Source organism: Myotis lucifugus, unplaced genomic scaffold, assembly GCF_000147115.1.
Source record: "Myotis lucifugus unplaced genomic scaffold, Myoluc2.0 scaffold_124, whole genome shotgun sequence".
Lineage (NCBI taxonomy): Eukaryota > Metazoa > Chordata > Mammalia > Chiroptera > Vespertilionidae > Myotis > Myotis lucifugus.
In genome coordinates this window covers 2,207,888-2,233,381 of record NW_005871172.1, presented here as the reverse complement: position 1 = coordinate 2,233,381, position 25,494 = coordinate 2,207,888, and the positions used below count along the sequence as shown (strand labels likewise).

Genomic DNA, 25,494 nt, shown 5'->3' with positions numbered 1-25,494 from the left:
CTAGCCCATTGTTACAAAGATGCACACTTGTTTTCTCCCAAGTTTTAAAATTTTAGTTATGTTTAGGTCTTTGATCCATTTTGAACTAATTTTTGTATATGTTGTAAGAGTTCTACTTTATTCTTTCATCTTTTGCATGTGGGTATCTAATTGTCCTTTGTTGAAAAGATAATTCTTTCCCCATTGATCTTGTCAGTATTGTGAGTGTCTTTCCTGGGTCATGATTCAAATAAAAAAAATATAACCAAATAGTTATTCTAGAAATGAAAAATACAACAACCCAATATTTAAAACTCAATGGATGGGTTAAACAGTTGAATAGAATAGCTAATTGAAGAATCATACTAAATTATTCAGAACTCAAGTTACTGATCCATATATTTAAGAATTCTAAAATGGAAAAAAAAGATATCTACATCTAGGCACATCCTAGTTAATACATATCAAATAAGATTAGACCTAAGGTAGTAACTGTTGTAGGAATATGATGGGATCATTCATGGAATTCATTCTACTGTTGTCTAAGTTTGTATGTCTAAAATTTGTATGATAAAGTGTTTTCAAAGAGTAGAGGTGAAATAGGTTTTCTTTTCTGACAGAAACTGAGTTTATCACCCCCCTACCTCCCCCCCCCCAAAAAAAACAACCACTGGCTCTAATTGTTTAAGTTATTGCTTTTCCTGGTTTCTGGGTATTAGAAGAATCTACATTTTCCTGTTGTGTAGATATGTCTATAACATGGCTGTTACTACACTATTTAATATTTAAATAAACTACCAAAGGCTAGGGACCATACCCACAGAAGCATTCAATTTGTGAAATGGTGATGGGGCTCTAGGCAAGTGGCAATCCAGACCTTCAAAGAACCACACTTAGAAATCAGACACACTATATTTGGACATCTTTAGGGGCAACTGAAAGGTCAGTTCTGAAATTCAGGATTATTTGAACCTAATAAACTCCTGGGTAAAATGCAAAGAACAGCAACAGTGAGCTCAAAGTTTGGAACCAAAAACAGTAATATGGTGACGAGGAAAGAAATGATAGCAGAGTTCTTTTATTCCAGAAATATTTTAATAAAATTATAGTACAGTTATGAAGTCACAACCAATCCACTGAATATATTCAAGGTATTAATAAAAAAATTATACATCTTTATTCACTACCTTAACATAATTAAAGTTTTTGGTTCTTATAGATCAGACTAACTACCATATTCATTCATATTTGCACTGCTACTCAAACAGCATGTAAGTTAATCTATAAATTATAGTAGTGTGGCTTCAGTCCTTTTTGATCTGCAGTCTAAGTATCAAAATTGAATGTTTTCTTTTTTATATGCCATAGTAATGGAGTCCTAGAAAAGACCGATTAACCAATTTAAGGCAAGATATTGAAACTTTTATTCAACATTAATTTGAAAAGATAAAATACTTTATCAAAGACCATACATGCCTTAACATTTAGATACCAATTGATTCTTTTAAAGGCAGTAATAAAAACATCAGTGCAAGTTCTACATTGGGTTCCTCAGTAGAGAAAACAATAGGTTCTGGGAGTAAACCATTATTTTCAAATCCCAAAACACTCCAAGAGGAAAGAATTCTTCTGGTGCAGGACTTACGTATAGTGTAATTATTTTTACTTAATAAAGGTAGATATAAAACGTGATTATACATACAAATTAGTGTCTTGGCTAGCTTGTTTAAACTTTTGTTTGATTTACTTGAATGTAAGCTTTAAAAAATGATTAAAAAACCAACTGATTTAAAAATCTATTGATAGTAGTAGTGCAAAGAGGTGCCCTAGTCCCTTTTTTGGTAAGGGCTGCAGATGAGCATTTCACAAAGAAATAACTTATATTAGAATATATATAAAGTATGTGTGTGGTGTTTTAATGACCAAAGAAGGCACAGAATGAGTTAAATTAAGAGAAAACATCACCACTTGTTCTGAACTCTGGTTAACTGTACAATATTAATCATAATATACACTTTTAGATAAGAATCCAGATTTCCTGTAATTGAAAAGTGACCACATTTTCTAGCTCTATTATTTATGCTAAGAGGCACTGCAGTAACAGACTGCAAATAGGCAGTATACATTGAGTCCAATTAACAATGACCTTTTACCAAAACAGTACTTTTATAGTGGCTAATGACAACTTGTGGAATGGAATTAGGTATCAAAAACTTAAGTGAAAATATCTACTACTTCTTTACATTTGCAAAGCTACTTACACATGCAATCTGGAAAAAGAAAATAAACAGTGATGCTTTGATGTGCATTTAATTATTGTATTAAATAGACGACACATTTTAACATTTAAAAAAAGACATTCATATACCATACTCATGGGGTTTCCTACAAATGGACCATTAGTGTTAGGCACCAAAAATTTCAAGTTTTTCTTTTTTTTTTTTAGCCTGTCCCACTGATGCATCCTCGACTCATCTATTTCTGCTCTGCAGGTATCACCATGTACATTAAATATTTGCACAGTTCATAAACATTCTGTTCTGGACAACTGAATTGCAGACGGTCCTTTCTGTGTTGGTATTCTACATTGCATGTTTTGTCAGTTATCTTACAGCACCCAGATTGTTACAATCTATTGTCATTTAAAAAGTGACTTTCTGTTTTAGCCATGAGGATATTATATATACATATTTACCCAAACTAAACACAAAACTGTGTGTGAAGTTGAACAACTAATAAAAATGAATCTTATTCTTAATGGTTACTGTAAATGATTTCAATCATGTCCCTTATGATTCTAAGTCACATTATATTAAGGAAAATAATTTTTTAATGTACAATGTTTACAAATGTAAGACACTTACAAAACCAACTCTACCATAAAAGTCTACATTTTAATTCAGTATGGACCCTAGAATTTTTGTCCTGGGCCCATTGTGAAGAGTCTGCCCTACTCATTGGAGTTCTTCTACCAAACAGGAATGGGTACATGGGTAAACAATTTTCACTTGTTTAATGAGGGAGTGGAGTAGATACATGGAAGTGAAACTACCAAACTCACACTCCTGGGAATAAATGTAGGACTACTAGTATAATGGAATGATGGAATTTAGTTTACAGCTACACTGATGAATCTCATTCAATTACCGGATAACACAAACATAAATTCAATGGCTGACTTTAACTAAATCACATATCAGAAGTAGAGAAAGTGATCTTTCTGTGGGAAAAACACTAATAAGTGTAAATAACTTCTTGTCTTGAGTAAGCTGAAAGTGAGAGGAAACTACTTACTACTTAGCAAGTCAGGAAAAATAATCAGAATGAAGTGCCAGGCAAGCATGAAGTTAAGGCACCATTATTTACAACTTCAGTAACTTCACTTCATTCTGAAAAAGGCTTTAAAGACATGAAAAATAGAAAGCAATGTTATTTCCCCCTATGTCTATAAACTACTTAGTAGTTCTTAACATAACTATAATTTGTGCTTTGCTTTTCGGCCCTGTGAGTAGCAGCTGCATTTGACTGTAGCATCTGCACCTTTCCTTTCCTTTGGTGTTTGCAAACATGCACAGTGGTAAAGGCTATAGAAGGTGCAAAACAGGAAAGCAAACATACTGTGTCTATGTAAGAAACAATGAAAAAAAGACCAAACTAAAGCTATTACTCTGAATTACTCAAGAGGGGATTAAATTGTTCACTAAGTCTTTTGCAGACTTATTATATATTAAGTTTAGGGTTTACAGCATTCTACATAATGACTTTAAAACGGCAATGGCTTCAACAAACTCATAAAAGTTAGTTATGTGACTGTTGGTCCAACACGTGTGTTGAAATGCAGCAAGTACATTTACTTTATAATTTCTATCCAAATATAAAAATACTATATAAAGTTCTCAAGTGTGTGTGTGTGTGCGCGCGCGTACATACATGTTTATAACTATTCTACTTCCAAAGCTCAGAAATTCACTAGCTTAGAAATAGGTTGCTGCAGTCAGCTGATACCACTTAACCGTCTCTTTGCTCAAGTTGAAATCTTTCAAAGGCAGGGTTATTCCACCCAAGAAAAAATTCTCCCGCAGAGATTCTGCACTGAGTACACTTAGTTGAAGTTCTCTCTGTCTTAGGGTTTCTTTGCTATATCCACTGTACACAAGCTACAGCAAAGGCAAAAAGAAAACAAAGTTACAAATTATTTCTTTGAATTCTTGAATTATTTTAAGTAAAAACATAAGTGAGATCATTAGTCAAAGTGACTATAATTAATGATACTGATTATGACACATCTGGTGGAATTTGTCTCACGCTTTAGATACACATTTTATATTTCAGGAGTCCTGAATTGTATTCTCAGTCCTCTGAGAGTCTGACATAGAAATGCACAAAGTAGAAAGTTATTATGGCTTAAAACTAAAAACATGGTTTTTCTGAGATGGAGTTTGAGGAAAGGCAGCATGCACTAAGATGATCTAATGAGAATAGAAGGAAGCAAGTTGAGATAGCATAATTATAAGTATTTTACAAAAAAACGAGGGATTAAAATTTTCTTTTGTTGTCTTTTTTCTGTTGGATTTTATATACCACGAAATGATAATTCCTAATTATCCATAATCCAATGCAAACTCATCAACTACAAATGTAATTCACAGAAAATCTGGAGTGTTGAAAAGCTACTCTCTTTCAAATGCTACATTTAACACTTAGAATTCTTTTTTTTCTAAGAAAGCCTCACATAACTTCTGAGAAACATTTCCCTAGTCTAGTCCTCACTGACTGGAAGAACTAAAAAACGGACGACATTTCATTTTCTTTAAAGCACAACACTAACTAGAAAAAAAGCCAATACTGCCTTTTGAGAATGATATGAATTGGTCTTCACCAAACATTTTATATACTTTTAATGGGCTGAAAGGATAGTCTAAAGTTTTAATAAATTCATAAACTTGATGAAAATTCAGAACTATTTGCTTTCAAATCTCTATATAGGCATTTTTGTGTGAATGTAATGTTAATGTGCACAAATAAAATGGTGTTTATTCTAAAGAAGCAGTTAACTAAGAGTTAGTGGGTTTTAACAGATAAGGAATTTTACAAGTTGACCATGAGTAGCTGAGCAGTCACAGTTCTGCTCCATACTGTTTAGCTGATGCCTGCTACAGCTTAAAGCACTCTATTTCAAGAGGGTTGCTGAAACTAGTTAGAAGGAAGATGATTTTTGAAACTACATCCTACCAAGCAAAGGTAAAGGTACTGAAGATATTTTAAAAGAATAAACAGAAAGGGCATTTAAACTTCAATTATATGGAGGGCTGCCATGTAGGAGGAAAAGAATAGTTCTGTGTGGTTCCAAGAGGTACAACTGAAACCCACAGGTGCAAACTCTAGGGAGGGAAGATTTCAGCTCAGTATAAAAAATAATCTGGGAGTTGGAGCTGTCCAAAACAAACTGGATGGCCTGGAAGTACTTCAGCACAGACTGAACATCCCCCCTTTTTGAAAATGTTGTAGAAGGAGTTTGAGCTGGAAGGTAGTTGAATAATGGCCCCTAAGATCTTCTTAAAAACCTAAGGTCTATGATTGAGGGTTCAGTTCTGCATCACTTTGTGTGGGTTTTTGTGTGTGTGTGTGTGTGTTTAAAATATATTTTTATTGATTTCAGAGAGGAAGAGGGAGGGAGAGAGAGATAGAAATATCAGTGATGAGAGAGAATCATTGATCGCCTGCCTCCTGCACACCCCCTACTGGGGATCGAGTTGCAACCCAGGCATGTGCCCTTGACCGGAATCAAACAGGGACCCTTCAGTCCGCAGGCCGAGTCTCTATCCACTGAGCCAAATCCGCTAGGGCTGCATCACTTTGTTAAATACCATTGGACTGCTACTGATTTACTTTACTAGTACAACAACCAATACCTAAAAATTTTAAATTTAAAATCTCAAAACAACAAATCAAGGAAATTTTTAGAAATGATTTTAACTTACCATTTCATTGAATGTCGGGTTCCTAGTTTTTCGTGAAATTTTGGTTTTGCGTTTGGATGTTTTGTGGGGATCTGGAAGTAGGTATGTTTTGACATATGGATTTGGGTCAGCCCCATCTTCAGTAACCTACAAAGAAAAGCATTCCCTTAACAGTAATGCTTCCTACCAAGGAATGGGTTTCCTCTACAACCACCAGTATTTGTAATCACTCACAAGATCTTTGATGTGCATCACCATGATAAAAAGAGTATTATTTCGGTAAGAGACAGATAATTTCACTGATCCTCCTATTTGGCCTGGAGTAGGACTGAAGGGCCCCGCATCTGAAAATATAAACATGTTAATCTTAATTTTATCTTGCTGCAGTGGTTCAAGCCACAACAAAAAACTTTTGCTTTAACTCCAGGACCATGTGAATGTGCAGTAACAAAGGGTAAAGACACTGGTAGGCCACAGGATATATATTTTTTAGTAATTACATTCTATTAGGAAAATTATGTTTATCTAGAAATAGACTAGCTTAGAAAGAATACCTCCTCTCATCACACTGGACCACAGCTTGCAACCCCACCGTGATCCCACCACATCCACTGATTAGTTACAGACTTGAGGGCCATAGGGAAGCCATGATCCATCAATAAAGAGAAAAAAATATTCTCACCTGCAGACTTAGCTATTCCTTCAGCTTTCTCATCACGAAGAAGAGGGTGAAAAAAGGTACAAACAAGATCACACTAAGAAAGAAGAGGAAAAAGATCCATTAGTTTAAATATTACGTAGCACAAATATAGTACGTTATTTTTCAATTAGGACCATCACCTCTGCTACATCCGTTGAAGCACTCATCAAACTCTGTAAATAACTGTTTAACTCAATTTTTCTTTTGGCTGCTACATCTTTTATGTGGGTTCTTCCTAGAACCATCCTATTAGGAAAGCTACAAAAGAAAAACAGTAACAAGTGGGATTTAAATTATTTCATCTGAAAGTATTTATAGAATCAAGTCTAATATTTACTTAGAAATACACTTTTTTATATACTTAAATACAAACTGGATTCTTAATCCACTATAAAGTAAATTTTGCGATTTCTCTTCAAAGTACTGGAGATGAAATAGTTCAAATATCCATTATCCTTTTATGAACCCTGGTACAAAAGGTGTGTTGTTTTTCTAATTTGCTATATTTTAAACTTATTTTCTACTTATTTCTTCTCAGGATTAATCATTCAGAGATATTTTATGCAGATCTTAACCTCCAAAATAATCATTAACCAGCCATAGCAATTGTAGAGACCAGTAAAATTCACAAATGGCAAAGGCCCCAAATCAAGATAATCTTAACTGTGCTTATTTTGGTGGCAGTGGAAAAATGTCTGAATCTAGTATTGCACCTGGAAATAAACTCAGCTAAATTAAAACTGAGGGTCTCCAAAAGGTATCGGATACAAAACTAAACACTAAGATTCTGACAAACAATCTCAATGCTTCAGCTCTTTTTCATCCACATGAGCTCAGTATGATCATAATAGATTATTTCTGCAGTTATTTAAATCTGTTTTTTTAAAACCAAGATTCCAAATTATTATCTTGTGTTGCGTACTATGGTAGAGACAGCAATTTTAAAGCTTCCGCTATAATTAGAGAAAGCTGGAAAATCCCCAAATTTAAGTTTAAGATTTTTTTAAAAATATGTTTTTATTGATTTTTTTTTAGAGAGAGGAAGGAAGAGGGAGAGAGAGAAACGTCAATTGGCTGCCTCCTGCAGGGGATCCCACAACCTGAGCATGTGCCCTGACCAGATATCGAACTGGCAACCTTTTGGTGCACAGGACAATGCCCAACCAATTGAGCCACTCTGGCCAGGGCAATTTCAGATTTTAATCATTTATTAACTCATTAATCAAAAACTTACAGTTCCTTGTTTGAATCTAATACTGTATTAGGCCCTTGTGATATAAAGGAAAATAAGTCACATATGGTTCACAGTATCTTATTAAGTATTAACACAAAACTTTTGACCTACACTTAATAATAAATAAGTTATTTTCTATAAAAAAGGATTAATGTACATGAATGGAAACATACCCTGGTAACTTCCAAAGTGGAAAAATAATACTGAGCTTGTTGTGCAGTTCCTGAAATTCGTCAAATGTCCGGAACACAAATGATGGCTCAAGCTGTCCTTCCCTCAAAATTCGGACTACATAAATCTGAAGAAATCACACCCAAACACATTAGATTCATAATAAAACCTTTCCTGACAGAAAGAAAATTTAGAGTTTGACCATTATATATAATCCAAGTGCTTTTAGCTTGTAAATATATATGTCCCCAATAGAAAACAGCAAATATAAAACTCATTTATAGCACATCTACCAACATTCTAAGAGTGATCTTACAGAAAAATGAACTGGAAAGTGAAGTCATTTTATTTCCAGGATTAAATAAAATAAATTTATTTCCCAAATTTATAAATATAGTACATTTTCAATAAAAATATTAATAAGTTCATTTGAGAGTAAATAAGAAAAAAAAAGCAAAATTTATGACAGCTGGGGTATGAGGAAAAACCTAACTTACTGGATATTTAAACTATTATAATATCAGAGTACTTTAGAGAGAAAAATACTGGTGCAGAGCCAGATACAGCTACAGAAGAAATTCAGAAATATGTATAAACTTAGTGTATTTAAAGGTGGCATAATAAATCATTGGGGGGAGGGGGAGGGGGGAGGGTGGAAGGACTGCTCAGTAAATGGTGTTAGGGTAAAATGACCAGTAAACATACAAAAATTTACTAATAAATAAAATAGGTGAAAATTAAAATAGTAAAGTTGCTTTCTAAAATTTATCAATATGTCAAATATTTAAAGACCGACAGTGCTACAGAGTATTATCCAACAAAAATATTAGCACAAGGGTGAACAAGACAGCAAAAATGATGATAATGCTATACTATTAGGGAGGAAGCACACTGAAGATCCTGTCTTTAAAAAACAAACTGTGTGTGTGTGTGTGTGTGATAACATTTCATCATTCCTGAAGAGTAGGATAAGAACTTAGACTTTTACTTTACATGCTTCGATATTGGTTGAATTTGTTACAATGAGCAAGCTTTACCTTTGAAATTATAAACGAATTGAAGATAAGGAAGGAGAAAAAGCACTACCCTTTTAGTCTTGTCTCTGAAAAGAAGAATATCATTTGTCCCTCATGGTTTTGGAGCAAATCTACCAAGAAATAAATACCAAAAAACAATTAGGGAAGCCCCAAGTACGTTTATTTATTTTTGGACCATCCGTGGAAGAAAGAAGTATGAAAAGAACAAATGCTTGAAACTTCAGCAGAGTCAATGAAAGAAGTGGGAAAGGACAATAATAATGCAGGCACCAGTCTCTACAAATCAAACCAAACTTACGTAATGTTTATCTGGGTTGTATTTCTTATGATAAGTGAAAACAGAGACTTCCTTGATTCGACCATCTTGTCTAAAGGAGTATGTTTTGGGTGAAAATGAAAGGATGGGTTCATCATTGGAAGGAAGACCAGAAAAACGCAGCTGAGCAAGGTTGTGAATGAAGAAGTTAAACTTTGTGGCAATGCTTCCCAAGCTGGATTCAATCAGCCTGCAAAATAAGCAGAAAATGTGTTAACAGTAAATGTTCATGAGAACACATGTTCAATTCTTTTAACATAATATAAGGTGAAAAATATTTTCATTCCTTTAAAAATATTAAGCAGACTCTCACTCTGTCAAAGATCCCCTTTGTTCTATAAGCCAAAAACCCATTAAAATACATCTCACCCCAACAAAAATGTTAGCACAAGAGTCTCTATTCCATTCAATCCCATTGTGTCCAAGAAATGATGCTTTTATTTCTTGAGCCCTCTGGGGTCCAATACTAATTAAAGGCTTTTAGCGATAGAAGATAGAAGAATGCCAAAAGATGGTTTTATTATTTTAGTCCCTTGTAATAAATCAGGACAGCGACGATTTCCCTCAATTTGGAAAAGAAGTCTCGACAGAATGGGGAGTTTGGTAAGAATCAATTAGGAAGGCAGGCCTGGATAAAACACTGTAGGCAAGCAAAGGAAAATGAAGTTTCAGAACCAGGATAAAGGAATCCAGAAAGAGAAAAAGGATTCAATAGGGAAGTGAAAAAACCTCACACAAAGATGTTTGCCTTGCTATGGACTAAACATTTGTGTCTCCCAAAATTCATGTGTTCAAGCCCCAATGGGTATGGCCTTTATGGAGTTAGAAATTAAGGTTAAAGGTAGAGCCCTGAAACAATAGGATTATTCTTCTCATAAGAGATAAGAAAGCACAGGCTTTCTTATCTTGCTCTATCTCCCTCTTTCATGAGAAAACAGTGATGATATAGTAGTCTGCAAGCTAGAGCCCTCACCATGAAGCAAATCAGCTGACACCTGGATCTTGGACTTCCTAGCCTCCAGAACTATGAGAAAATAAATTTCTGTTGTTTAAGCTACCTCACCTCTGGTATTTTGCCATAGCAGATCAAGCAGACTAATATATGCCTGCTTTACAGCCTTACCCAGAGAAGCCTACTCATCAATACCTAAATTACCAGGATTAGTTTGGAAGGCTATACAAAAGTCAGCTTCCTTCAATTCAATTCAGCCCAGACTCTTGAGACTAAGGAAGTCTAGTACAGTGTTTTCTACCTCTTCTTCAATGAGAGGAAGAAGGCAAGAGAACAAGGAGAGAACTGACCAACCTGGTCACCAGACATTCAGAACATATTTGTCTTCATAGCAATAATGACAAGTTCAAATGCAATCATTGGTATATATGTTTCAAGTGCTACATCATATCATAACAATTTACTACAGCAGTGTTGCAGAGGATGCTGTTTTAAGCACTTATGATATCCATAAAAATTGTTATGGCAGAATCCTCAAAAATAGATTAGAAAAAACACCTTGTATTTGGCATTGTAGAAAATATGCTTCACAGAAATAGTTCATAAATAGGATTTTTATAATTGAAATCATATACTAAATAAAACTTGAGATCATGCCTTGAGAGAAATGTTTATTTTTTAATGTTGCAAATCCTTTATGCTTATTCAGTAAATAAACTTGACAACCTACTATTTGCTAATACTGTGAATCAATTTTTCTCCTGTAAATCAGAATTTTGATATATAGCACTTGTTTATACTAAGGAAAACAAACTAAAGCTAAACTGTGTGCCTTCTCTAATATACTTAAGCATGAATTACCTAGTAAAGAAAATTGTAGCTTCTGCATCTGTAGTTTGGGGCTGAAGTGCATCTCTAACATATTTCAAATCTTGAATACTTGTAAGTTCTGGTAACCCTGAGGGAATCATCTATAGAAAGGGGAAAAAAAAGTCTGTGAGTTAATTTTTTTAAAAGTCTGTTCCCCATTCTTCCCTAAAAGCTATCCAGGTAATCAGAAGTAAACAAAAATGATCACAGTTTTGGGGAGTTTATGTTTTAAAACTTAAGCGAGTCTCTTATTAACGAAAAAAATTGAGGAAAATGAAGTTAATTGTTGGAATTCACAAAGTCAGTTTATGGAATATAAATTGTAAAATCCAGACAATTTTATATTAATTTCAGTCACAATAATCATAGTGGTATTTTTGGTTTGTTTTTACTTAACATATTTCCAGAAAAGTACAGAAACCTTAAATGTACATCTTAATGAATGTTCACAATCTGAACACCCCCAGATTAAGACACAACACATCTACCGGCATCCCAGATGACCTCACGGTCCTTTTCAGTTACTATTACTCCTCACTCGCAGGGTAACCTGTGACTTTTTAAAACATATTTTCTAAAAAATGGTGTCTGGCATATTTCACACTGTCGCAATTTTTGAATATGCTGGTAATAATATATCTGACATTTGAGACTACAGTAAATTTTACTCCAAAATCACAATATCCTTTTTGTAGTTACTAAAATACAGAAGCATTAATATAAAAGTAGTTAAATGCTTATAAAGAACAATTACCAGTGACAGGAGGTTAAGAAAGAGGTTTGTCTGCTTTCTTATCAAATTGTAGGCCTGACAGCAGAGGTCCACAAATAACTGGAAACGAATGGTGGGCTTTTCACCTCCATTAATGACATATGCCATATCAGAGGTCAGCACAAAAGGAGCCCGATCCCTATTTAAAAGGAAAGTACATACAAAGTGTTATTTACAGAAGATAGTCAAGTGTTATTGCTATTACATGGTTATTGAACTAAGCTATCTGAGCCATAGCAATTTCCAAACTTGGTATAAGACAGTTTTGAATTTCCTTAATTCTTAAAAATTCTCATTTTCAGGAAAGTAAAAATCTAATCTCATCACTTAGATAGAAATTATATATGAAATCTTTCCCAAGGTGATATTTATAAATCCACACACTTAGAAATCAAACATAGTTATAGTTACAAAACATACAGAGAGAAAAACTGTACTCATTGACATGATACAAATGGGAACATTTCCAATTAGGTACCACTAGCTAGTCAAAATTAAATATACCTAATTCATTTCAGCAAAGGTTATACACTCACTCTTATGTCATCTTCTAGGGCTTTTTCAACCCCAGTTTTGCTCAAAAACAGCTACAAGACAAAGAATAGCAAAAAAAGGGAAGGCTTGGGACATTAATTTGTGAAATTAGAAGTGCCTCTCTTTTTCTCAGCAATAACAATTACAGTATTAGTACCTTTTGAAGCTACCAAACATCTGTGCATGGCCCAAAAACTTCCCAAAATCAATGTGAAACATGTGTCCTGTGCTTCGAAGCATTATATTGTCATTGTGTCGATCACAGATTCCTAAAACATAGGTGGCCACACAGCATCCAGCACAAGAATAGATAAAATTCTCAGAAGCCTATAATAAAGATATAAAATTTTAGGAAAAAATTATTTTTAAAGGAAGCAAGGTTACAAAGATTAAAGATTAATGTAATTCATCCCTCTCTGAAATCACTGTTGTAATCCACATTCTAAACAGCCGATAAGTTGAATTATGGTTCAAAAAAAAAGGCCAATCTTTTCAAAATTCAAAAACAGAAACACCCTTCTAAAGGTGATTATTGCCCCTGCTCTCAAGCTCTGCCCTTTCACAAGCAGAGATGTCACCAGGACCTGAGGGATATGCACTGCCTTTGAACATGTTTTAAGCATCATGTTTGTGGAACCCTGCTCCTCACAGGCTCTGCTGCTTTCCACAGGTGGTAACACTGAGACAAGGTTAATCCGAACAAAAGAATATGTTTCTGTTTTGGTTTTTTTGAGGGGGGTGTTTCTAGGGAGGGCATGTGTAAAGAGAGTTAGCTTTATCTTTAAACATCCAATAATATAATTAATGTATTTGGTTGCCCAGTTGGTGACTTTTTATGTGTCATCTGTTATATTCTTTTTTTTTTTTAAATATATTTTATTGACTTTTTACAGAGAGGAAGGGAGAGGGATAGAGAGTTAGAAACATCGATGAGAGAGAAACATTGATCAGCTGCCTCCTGCACACTCCCTACTGGGGATGTGCCCGCAACCAAGGTACATGCCCTTGACCGGAATCGAACCTGGGACCTTTCAGTCCGCAGGCCGACGCTCTATCCACTGAGCCAAACCGGTTAGGGCTCATCTGTTATATTCTTAAAGCTGGACACTAGTCCTGCCTGTTCTGGGTTTAAATTACTAACATAATATCATACAAGATACAGCAAGATGCATACAATGAATATTTTAATCTAAAGCATGTGCATTTAGTTTATTCTCACTCAACATTTCTGAATGAAGCAGTCATTTGGTTCTACATGTCCATGTGGCTAATTTTTTGTTGTTAATCCTCACCCGAGGATATTTTTTCCATTGATTTTTAGAGAGTGGAAGGGGGTGAAGGAAGGGAGGGAGGGAGGGAGGAAGAGAAGGAGGGAGAGAGAGAAAGAGAGAGATTGATTGGTTGCCTCTCGCACATGCCCCGACCAGTGCTAGGGATCAAACCTGCAACCCAGGTACATGCCCTTGACCAGGAATTGAGCCAGAGACCCTCAAGTGCACAGGCCAGCACTCTAACCATTGAGCAATACAGGCCAGGGCCATGTGGTTAATTTTATTCCATAAACCCCCAGAAATCATTACTGATGGTGATGATAATAGCAAATGTTTACATAGCACTTATCACAAACCAGGTACTGCACTACTCTCTCTTTCTCCCCCCCACCACACTAACAGTATATGTGTGCGTATGTGTATGTATGTATGGATGGATGTGTATAGTAATTCATTTAAAACCTCATAACAAGCCAATAATGTAGGTTCTATTATTGCCTTTTTTTAAAAATACATTTTATTGATTTTTTTACAGAGAGGAAGGGAGAGGGATAGAGAGAAACATCGATGAGAGAGAAATATTGATCAGCCGCCTCCTGCACACCTCCTACTGGGGATGTGCTCGCAACCAAGGCACATGCCCTTGACCGGAATCGAACCCGGGACCCTTCAGTCCACAGGCCAACGCTCTATCCACCGAGCCAAACCGGCCAGGGCTATTACTGCCTTTTAAAAAATATATATATTTTATTGATTTTTTACAGAGAGGAAGGGAGAGGGATAGACAGTTAGAAACATCAATCAGCTGCCTCCTGCACACCCCCTACTGGGGACGTGCCCAAAACCAAGGTACATGCCCTTGACTGGAATCAAACCTGGGATCCTTGCCGAACCGGTTTGGCTCAGTGGATAGAGCGTCGGCCTGGGGACTGAGTGGTCCCAGGTTCGATTCCGGTCAGGGGCATGTGCCTTGGTTGCGGGCACGTTCCCAGTAGGGGGCGTGCAGGAGGCAGCTGATGGATCTCTCTCATCGATGTTTCTAACTCTCTATCCCTCTCCCTTATTCTCTGTAAAAAATCAATAAAATATATTAAAAAAAAACAAAAACCTGGGATCCTTCAGTCCACAGGCTGATACTCTATCCACTGAGACAAACCAGTTAGGGCCTATTATTGCCTTTTTACATATGAAACTGAAACACAGAGACGTTATTTACCCAAGGTCATATAATTGTTAAGTGGCAGAACCAAGATTCAAACCCAGGCAATGTGACTCCACTATATTATATTCCCCAAATAAAAGAGCCAAATGCATAAAAGGCACTCAATGTATGTTACTTGACCATTATTTTGTGTCAAACAACTTACCCAGAATCACACAAAAAACCAGCACTACTATAAACAAGTATTGGCATCTGCTGCACTGCTTTCCCCAAACCATAAAGAAAAGGAAGTGTTTTTAGACATTTTAAAAGACCAACCAAATTCCTCTACTTTATTTTCTTAGTCAACAGATAACATTTGTACATATCTATCTGCAAATGTGATATAGTAATTATTTGACATAAACTAGGCAGGCAAATGACATTAACTGGGATCTTCTTACACCACCATTGAAAGTATTCTTGAGTCTTCCTTCAGCCAATTTAGGATCATTACAGGCCTTATGTCCTAAGAGATTTCCCTTTCCTCTTACGTAAAACAAATGCATACTAAAAAAAATTGATGCCTCCAATAATAGCTATAGCTATAGAATGTAGTCTATTAACACTTTATATATCTCAATATATTTAGTTATCATAATAACCTATAGTATTTTATTACAGCCACAATATATACTATAATACCATGAAAATATAATACTGTAACATTGTATAGCTGATGTCACTGAGGCACAAACAGGTTAAATAATTTGCCCGAGGCTACATAGCTGGTGAGTGACTTGGGACCTGAATTCAAGCCAGAAATTCTGACCCATAATCTTGTTCTTAATGACCACATGATGCAGCCACTCTACTCATTTCCATAACTTTTCCCAAGACCTCTGTGAAATATAACATTTTGGATTATAAAAATAGCTGTTTTACTGCCCTCTAAATACATGTTTGGAAAGTTTTTTGGGTAATTTAGCATTGGTTTCACTCAGATTCCTGCCATTAAATGCATTCTGTTTTTATATTCTTCTCTTTACTTGGAGAAATATACTGTTTTCATAACTTAGACTAAATGGCTGACACCAGAGCTGAAAAAGAAAAGCATTGAAGACCCATGTAATACATTGTTAACAAAACTATTTAGAATAAGGAGACAAGCTAATCACCTTTTCATATTCCTCTTCAGAGGGATTGTATTTCCTCAGCCACTCTGCAAGTGGTTTATCTTTAAAGGATCCAGTCACACCATATTCCACTTGGATTTTCCTGAGGGTATCTGACGCAGGAACCAGCTCCACCATGCCTTAAACAACAAAACATTAAGCTATGTGAAAATATCTTCCAAAAGTAAGCCTTTAAAATATTTATAGCTTTCAGCTCTGGCTGGTGTGGCTCAGTTGGTTGGGCATCATCCCATGCAGCGAAAGGTTGCCAGTTTGATTCCCAGTGAGGGCACATGCCCAGGTTGAAGGCTCAATCCCTGGGCATGCAGGAGACAGCTGATTGGTGATCCTCTTTCACGTCGATGCTTTTCTCTCTATCCCTCCCCACCTCCCTTCTCCCCTCTGTTTAAAATGAACACATGTATGTGTATATATACACACACACACACACACACACACACACACACACACATCACACATATATTTAAAAAGCTTAGCACAGAGCAGGACACAAAGTAAGCACTCAATCATTAGTTAGAAACAACATAAAAAATAAGAACAATCTGATTCTCTCCAAAGTTACATGGAATTCCATAAAAAGAAAGAGGTTCAACTATATGCAATAAGTGTGTGACAGAAAAACTAATAAGATGGTAGGCTGTTGTTGAGGAATCTTACTTGATAAAACTTCCGTCTTACAAGGCATAGGAAAAACAAACAGCAAGAATTCTTAAATTGACTGGATTTCCTTTTTGACAAGATAAAATTTGTACATCCTAACCTGAAGGGGGAAAGTTACAAGGCTCTCATGTGGCCCTCATGGATAAAATGGCAAAATGTGGAGTGGTTGATGCCACAATGAAATCGATGAGTAACCAAATAAAATATAATACCCACAGATTGAGCAATCACTTGGAGATCTCTAGTGACTCTGCCACAGGCTTGGTGCTTGGCCCTTTCTTAGTAAACATATTTTTGAATGACTTAGCAAAAGCAACAAAGTATCTGTTCTTCAAATCCATTCATAACACAAGCTAAGAGGTTCAATGACAGATAACAAAACTCAGATTTTAAAAAGAACCAACAGGCTAAAAAGTAATAGATAAAATATAATAAAAAAAGTTAATAGTGCCGAGACCGGTTTGGCTCAGTGGATAGAGCGTCGGCCTGTGGACTGAAGGGTCCCAGGTTCGATTCCGGTCAGGGGCATGTGCCTGGGTTGCGGGCACATCCCCAGTGGGGGATGTGCAGGAGGCGGCTGATTGATGTTTCTCTCTCATTGATGTTTCTGACTCTCTATCTCTCTCCCTTCCTCTCTGTAAAAAATCAATAAAATATATTTTTAGAAAAAAAAAAGTTAATAGTGACTGTCCCACACTTGGGTCTAAGAATCAAAATGTACAAGTACAGAATAGCTAAGACATGGTTTAGCAGGAGCTAGCACAATGGTTTTAATTAATAAGCTCCATTTATGTGACAATTTGCCCTCCGTTCAGCAATCTACAAAATCCAGGTGACATTCTTAGAGACTACAATTCAATCACTTGAGCCCTTTACAAAGAAAACAAGGTGACAAAGTACTTTAAAGTCACATATGACAAATCGCTGAAGAACTCGAAACTCAGGATCACAACAGGTCATCACCAAGAAGGATTTGACATTACATGATAGCCAATGAACAGAACTGGAACTGGGTTAGAGGAAACCAGGACTCAGTTCCTATTCATCTGAATACAAGAAAGAACTTTACAGCTATGAGAGCTATCCACGACATAATGGACTAACTTGAAATACAGTGAATTCCCTTCACTATAGGCATTTAAGCATAAATTGAATGGCCAATATTAGAAAGATGATTAAATAAGATAATCTTTCAAGTGACTTCCTAGTGGCTGTGATTAGAATCTGTAAAGCATTTTCCATTTCCACTAACCACAGGTGATCTTTCTCTCCTTTAAAACCCACAGCATTGCCTTTGTAATTATTCTTAGAGCTTTTAGCTTACTAAAGCATTTTCTAATTACTTGCATATGTCTTCAATTGCTTCCCTCTAAAATATAAGCACTACCTGCCATTAGCATTCTGCAGATGGTAGATCCACAACAAACATTTGTTGGATAAGAATAATGATAATGGCTGTGATTTATTGAGCATCTAATATACATCAGATACTAGGGTATTTTACATTCATTATCTCATTTAATTATCACAATGTTTCTATGAGTGTAGTACCATTATTCACACTTAATATATGTGGAAAGGAAAAAGTATTCAATAAATAATAAGATGAAGTTTGTTCTTAGTAGAAAAATACTTTGTAACCATTATTTCATTTTGCAGTAATGAAATCAAAGTTGGCTTATCTTAGAGATGGCCTTAATTATAGGTCAAAGCTAAAGACCATAAAGTTGTTGTTGGGTCAATGAATAAACACCTCTGGTTACTGCATAGCATTTATTAGGGCTACTCACTGAATTATTTAATCATGAGCAAATGAATCAATAAAACAACACTAAATTAAAGTAAGAAATAACTGAGATCATAGTGCACCAGCATCAGAATCCTTAGGGCAGGTACACTGAGCTAAGTTCAAGAAGAAAAAAACACAACACCAGGACACAGCTAACAAGTTTACCTCGATCTCTGCCTGTTGAGAGACATTTGAAAATCACCATCCTCAGATCTAGTCCTTCTTTAAGCCAGATTTTGTCCATAATCTTTATCATCTGTAAAGCTAACATATCCTGCCGAAGATCTTCACCAACCTTAAAATCAAGAAAACAAAAGGAAACTTGTACCTTTCCAAAAAACTCACATACTATAGAGGAGGACAGGAGAATAGTGAAAAGAGTGAAGAATGAGATTAACATCCACCAAAGACCTTGTATGCATATATGCATAACCCATGGACACAGATGATAGGGTGGTGAAGGCCTGAGGTGGGGGTGGGGGAGGGTTCCAGGGCGGGGCTGGAGGGTATCAATGCGGGGGGGTGGGGGGGGGACATATGTAACACTTTCAACAATAAAGAATTTTTTTTTAAAAAAAGAATGAGATTAACATAACTGCCATTTAATTTTTCTGCAGCATTCTAGAGACAGTTACTTAACTTCTTCATGTCTAAGTTTCCTAACTGTATACTTCAAAGGTTGGGTTTTATGGTTTGTGAATGATATTCAATTTTTAAAAAGAGTAATATGGCCCTAGCTGGTTTGGCTCAGTGGATAGAGTGTCGGCCTGTGGACTGAAGGGTCCCAGGTTCAATTCTGGCGAGGGGCACATGCCCGGCTGCTCATGATGCTGCAGTTTCGCACTACACAACTTTAGGGGGTACCATTCACATAGTCTGTGTGAAAGGCACTGCCGGGAATTATGATGTGCTCAACCAGCATGGCAGCAGCTCTAGCCCACAGTTGCATTTATTCCCAAATCTGTTTGGGAACAGTTTATGTCAGTGACAACCTTACACATACTTATTCAATTTAATTAAATATTAAATAAACAAAATTACTTTTATAATTCTGGAAAAGGAATTTGATAAAAGAATTTTTAAATTACCATTTAAAAATAAAGGAATCTTATTTTGCTCACCTTAAACATGACATTAATTTCTTCCCCCATTGGATCAGTATTCACCATTGTGACCTTTAAGGGCACAGCATTAGAGCTGAAGAAGGAACACGACTACAAATACAACACATTAAGTATTAGAAATATAACACTGGAATAAAAATGGGTATAAGATTTATTTTTTGCCCTAGGCATTTCTCCTTTCACTTGTTTCTCTGAATTATGGCAAATGAAGTAACACAGGAGACTTGCTTTTTAGATAATCTGGCAGATAAGAGGCATATAAAAATACTTTCTGAAACTTAAACATAGCATATATGAGTAAAAGATCATCTACTACTTTTTGGGCAGAGAAGCAAAATCTTAAAAACTTGAGACAGCCCTTGGCATGGGCTCGGTTGGAACATCCTCCCATATACCAAAAGGTTATAAGATCAATACCCAGCCAGGACACATACCTAAGTTGTGGGTCCGGGGTGCGTGCAGGAGGCAACCAATCCATGTTTCTCTCTCATCTCTCTCTCTCGCTCTCTCTCTCTCTCTCTCTCTCTCTCTCTCAACATATCCTCGGGTGAGGATTAAAAATAATAGTAACTTAAGACAAAAACTTAAACTTATTAAAAGTTTGAACTTTAAAAGTTTGTTTCTATCTCTCTCTCCCTCTCCCTCTCTGAAATCAATCCTATATAATAAAAGCCTAATATGCTAAGTGTCAGACCATTCGTTTGACCAGTATACCAGTTGCTATGATGCACACTGACCACCAGGGGGCAGACGCTCCAACCGGTAGGTTAGCTTGCTGCTGGGGTCCAGCCAATTGGGACTGGGCGAGATGGGCCAGACATCCCCTGGAGCCCTCCCATGGCCCCTCCCTGGCCGGCCAACCTCCCGTGGTCCCTCCCTGGCCCCAATCGTGCACCGGTATGGTCCCTTGGTCAGGCTTGTGCTCTCTCGCAATCCGGGACCCCTTGAGGGATGTCGGAAAGCCAGTTTTGGCTATATCCCTGCAGGCCAGGCTGAGGAACCCCACCGGTGCACAAATCTGTGCACCTGGCCTCTAGTAAAAATATATCTTAAAAAAAAGACAGTGAGACCAACTTAAAGGTAAACAATAAAACAAAACCAAAGGGGAAAATATAATCATTCTGTCTCCAAATGACATAATATACAAGTCAGGCATCCACTGTTAAATTTCAATGAAGAGTAGCCATGTCAACTAAAACAAAAAAATTCAAATCTGAAACTTCATTAGGATAGCTGTACCCTGGCCTTTCAAAACCACAAACTCTAATGAATGAATTAATTGGTTGCTTTTGCTGAACTCATGGTAGAGAAAAACCCACTATTTGTATTACTATTAGCCCCGTTCAAAATACAATTACTCAATTTTGACGACCACTGAACTTTACTTAATTTTTTTAAAAAATATATGTTATTCTTGATTTTAGAGAGAGGGAGAGAGAGAAATATCAATGGGCTGCCTTCTGAAGGCCCTCTACTGGGGATCGAACCTGCAACCTGGGCATGTGCCTTGACCAGGAATTGAACCGGCTACCTTTGGTACACGGGAAGACGCTCAACCACCAACTGAACCACACTGACCTGGGCTTACTGAACTATTTTTTGATGGCTCTAGAAAGTGCTATAAAGCCCTTGCCTGTGTGGCTCAGTTGGTTGAGCACTGTCTTGTGTACCGAGAGGTCTCTGGTTCGATTCCTGGTCAGGGCACATGCTTGGATTGCAGGCTTGATTCCTAGTAGGGGGCATGCAGGAGGCAACCCATCGATGTTTCTCTCTTCCCTCTCCCTCTCCCTCCCCACCCCCACCCACTCCCCCCCCTGCTAAAAATCAATAAAAACATACTTTAAAAACATAAAATGGGTTTTTAAAATAATAAAGAGTGCTATAAATCCAGGAAGAGTTTATCTGGCTACTCACAAGGAAAGGAAAAAATTGCCTATCTGTGAGTGGGTAGTTTTATCATTGGAATTACAACATATGCCTCTCATGTAGCTATTATACAACTGTAAAAAAATAATGTAATTTGAGGTAGTAAATAATTTTACACTAATTTCTTTCAGGAATGATTAGTAAAAATGTACTGACATAAATATGGATCTTATATCACAGAAATCCACTAATACTTATAACCAATCTATGCAGGTTTTATACTCATTTGCTTTAAGCATACCTGCCCATTTCTCTTCTTCCTATATAGTATTTTGAAATGTAATATGACCTTATAAGTATTTTATTTGTTACCTTAATATTTAATTCTTTTGCCACAAGACTTGGATTGAGAGGGAGACGACATTTATTTCTTAGAAAAAAGGACTGTACTCGTTCCATACTCCTGTGGAGGACAACCTAGGAAAAGAGATTGATACTGTAAGTACATAATGAAAATGAAGTCCTATTTTTAAGACAACAAAATTAAGAAGCAGACCTAATTTTTAAAATGCCCATTTGTCAAACATTACTAAAGAGGGTTAATTTTTACTATAAAAATAAAATTAGAATGGGCAAAGGCTATAAACATAGGAGGGAAAGTGCGTATGTTCATATTTAACATATTAGTTAAAACTCACTAATAGCCAAATGAACAGAAATTAAACAAAAGGGAGATATAATTTTCATAAGACAAAAATTTTAAGATAATATCCAGTGCTGGCAACAGGGTGGGAAACAGATACTTTCATAATATACTGGTGGGGAGGGGAGGTGTATACCAGCATATATATTTATATAAATTTTTGGTACAATAATCTAATAGGAATTATTATAACTTAAAATATACAAAGCTCTTAACTATAGTTATTTTACCTGTAGGAATATCCTATAAAGAAATACTAGCAAAGGGCAAAAACTTACACACTAAAGTGCATTGCAGGACTGTTTAAAAATATATATATAAACAATCTACAAAGAGGAATTAATGGTTCATAATTTATGCTACAGTTACCTTGTAATATTATGTACCCATTAAGAAACATGAAATGTAACTATTTACGTACTGACATGAATTCTCCAACATAAAGTAAAAAAAAAGTATAATTGCTGAAAGAAATTAAAGATCTAAATAAATGGAAAGACATCCCATATTCATGAACTGAAACTAAGATTGCAGTATTTCCCAAATCAATCTACAGATTCAACACAATCCTTATCAAAATTCTGCTTTTTTGCGGAAATAGACAAATTGATCCTAAAGAATTGCTACAGACTTCCAAAGAGCTAAAACAATCTTGAAAAAGAACAAAGTTGGAGAACTCATATTTTCTGATTTCAAAACATATGACAAAGCTACAGTAATGAAAACAGTATGGCATAAGGACAGCCATATAGATCAATGGACCAAAATTGAGAGTTCAGAATTAAACCCATTTACCTATGGTCAACTGATTTTCAAAAGTATGCTGAGCTCATTCAATGGAAAAAGAATAGTCTTTTTAACAAATGGTGCTAGGACAACTGGATAACCACATGTAAAAGAATGAAGTTGGACCCTTATCTCATGCCATATGAGGAGTGAGTGGTCAGTGGGTACATGAAAATGTCCTGGAACCAGATTGTGTTGGTGATTGTACAACACTGAGAATGTACTAAAAGTCAATGAATCACACTTTAAAATGGTTAAATAGTGAATTTTATGTTATGCAAAATTCACCTCAACAACAACATATACACATATTTTTGTAAAAATGTTTTTAACCCCCCCCAAATTTTATATATACTTAAGTGTATATATGTGTAAATAAAAAAAAAAAGATCAAGAAGGAAACACAGCAAATTAAAAAATAGATAACTACAAGGAGAAAATAAATCTGAAAAAGTCTTAATTTTTTCATTCTATAAACTTCTTCATTATTTGGATTTTTTAAACATTGGCACCCAGTCATAGTTTCATTATTTTTACAGTTACAAAAGTTAAAAAGCAAAATAATTGGAAAAACTCAAAAGAACAATTTTAACCAGAAAGGAATTAATAAGCATGGGAATTAAAAAGCACTGATTTTCTTATTTAGGTTGTGAAATCTTTTCCTAAAGATTTTAAACAACCTTTAAACTCATCTGCCCCGAAGAGCATAGGTGAAGTTAAGAGTTCTACTGAGTGTTTGCTGACAAAGAATGACAACTTCACTTATCAGCATGGAAAGATCCTTTAATATCAGAATATTTATGTTCCCTCTTATGGGTACATACCTGTCTGGCTGATCCACTAGCCTGCTTTACTTTTTCTGCTACTCCTCCTAAAAGCTGTACAAGTTTTGTCTGCTTCAAGAGTTCTTCTCTGAGTCCTTTTCCTCCTACTGAGAGGAGAGCACCCAAAACATGTTCATATCGGGCACCAAACTGTGCATCATGCAGGGCATCCTTGAGGAGCCTAACAGAGCAAATATTTGTCAGCCACTTCTGAAAACTGGATGAACATCTCTCAAAAATCAACTCAACAGGTTCAATTTTAGTTATCTAGAAATTTATTTTAAGCCATACAAGTAAAAATTCATTCATTATCATAAAGCTCTAATATGCCAGATATCTTTATAATAGACAGTTTGGTTTTTGTTGTTTTATTTCTAAGAACATAAACATTTAGCTTCTTTATAATAATGCCTTTATAAAACATCTAGTTCCATAGTAAGTGATCTGGCCATACTATTTAGACTATCAGAGTATAAATACTAGGAGTGGAAATAAAGTACTAAAGAAAACGTAAATCTTACCAGTATAAATTGTGTGCAATCTGTATATTTCCCAATGCCCTGGACAGAAGGAAGCGTACTAATGAACTGTTCAAATAAATTTCATATTTCAAAGCCTACACATAAAAAAAAATAAGAATTACTAGTGGTCAAACCCATACTACACTGTTAGGATAAAATTATCAAAAAAGAAATTATATAAAGTTTATTCTTGTTGATGAAAGATGATACTGATAAAAATGAAACATAAATTAACTTAGGCTAAATTAATAAAATCAAGCAGAAAAGTATAGACCTGGGAATTACTTTCATTAGCTATATTTAAATGGCCAGGAAAGAAAAAGAAAAGAAAAGTTTAAGTCTAATTTGTTCTGAGAATCTAAAAGGTACAGCCAGGCCGGTGTGGTTCAGTGGACTGAAAACCATCTTATGCACGGGTTCAATTCCTGGTCAGGGAGCATGACCAGGTTGCAGGCTTGATTCTCAGTAGGGGGCATGCAGGAGGCAGCCAGTTGATGTTTCTTTCTCTCTTCCTTTCCTTTCTTTCCTTAAAAATAAAAAACTTATTAAAAAAATACATATATATATATATATATATATATATGAATTTTTTTTTCTTCTAGTGGGGCAGCTGACAATAGTAGAAACAAAATTCACACTAAATCCAAATGTAATGCACAACATTCCCACTACAGAAGTACTTTTTATCCAAACAGAAAAGGGAATCCCTTAGCAAGTTCCCTACTCATAAAAACTGGGGGAAGAGTAGGGAGAGTGGGAAACGGAGTGAAAAACACACCTGTACAAACTGTGGAAGAAGATCTGCCAGCTCATCATCACTAATAGCCTCCATCCAGGTCACAGCTTGGCACCTCACTTCCTGATCAGCAAATCTAGAAAAGTATCACTAAAATCAAGATTTGACCGTAACTTCTTTCTAATGAAGCTATATTTCCTGAAAACACAATCTCAATCTATTCTTGACAATGAATGCTCAAACAGCTCTTTATTCAAAAGCAATGTGTTTCTTCTTTTTTTAGGAAGAAAATCTTACCATGCTATACAAATTTTATTAAGGGACTGGTTTAGAAACTTTTAAGCTTATGAAA

General features: G+C 35.7%; 1 protein-coding gene across 4 annotated transcripts in view; it reads right to left on the bottom strand.

Annotated features, from left to right (window-relative positions):
• Positions 1-1,039: 1,039 nt before the first annotated feature.
• Positions 1,040-25,494, bottom strand: part of PIK3C2A (phosphatidylinositol-4-phosphate 3-kinase catalytic subunit type 2 alpha) — a 92,882-nt gene continuing 68,427 nt past the window's right edge. For 2 of the 4 annotated variants that reach the window (XM_006093827.3, XM_023758169.1), the window contains 17 exons: positions 25,185-25,278; positions 24,407-24,501; positions 23,886-24,066; positions 21,945-22,049; positions 19,704-19,796; positions 18,748-18,877; positions 16,116-16,252; positions 12,683-12,852; positions 11,974-12,130; positions 11,211-11,320; positions 9,380-9,587; positions 8,047-8,171; positions 6,780-6,897; positions 6,622-6,694; positions 6,174-6,283; positions 5,961-6,086; positions 1,040-4,136 (listed from right to left, as the gene is read on the bottom strand). In XM_006093827.3, coding sequence (XP_006093889.1) covers positions 3,954-4,136; positions 5,961-6,086; positions 6,174-6,283; positions 6,622-6,694; positions 6,780-6,897; positions 8,047-8,171; positions 9,380-9,587; positions 11,211-11,320; positions 11,974-12,130; positions 12,683-12,852; positions 16,116-16,252; positions 18,748-18,877; positions 19,704-19,796; positions 21,945-22,049; positions 23,886-24,066; positions 24,407-24,501; positions 25,185-25,278 — 2,215 coding nt within the window. In that variant the 3' untranslated portion in view covers positions 1,040-3,953. The remainder of the gene's footprint in view (positions 4,137-5,960; positions 6,087-6,173; positions 6,284-6,621; positions 6,695-6,779; positions 6,898-8,046; positions 8,172-9,379; positions 9,588-11,210; positions 11,321-11,973; positions 12,131-12,682; positions 12,853-16,115; positions 16,253-18,747; positions 18,878-19,703; positions 19,797-21,944; positions 22,050-23,885; positions 24,067-24,406; positions 24,502-25,184; positions 25,279-25,494) is intronic. The other 2 variants (XM_023758168.1, XM_023758167.1) reach the window with 2 other exon arrangements.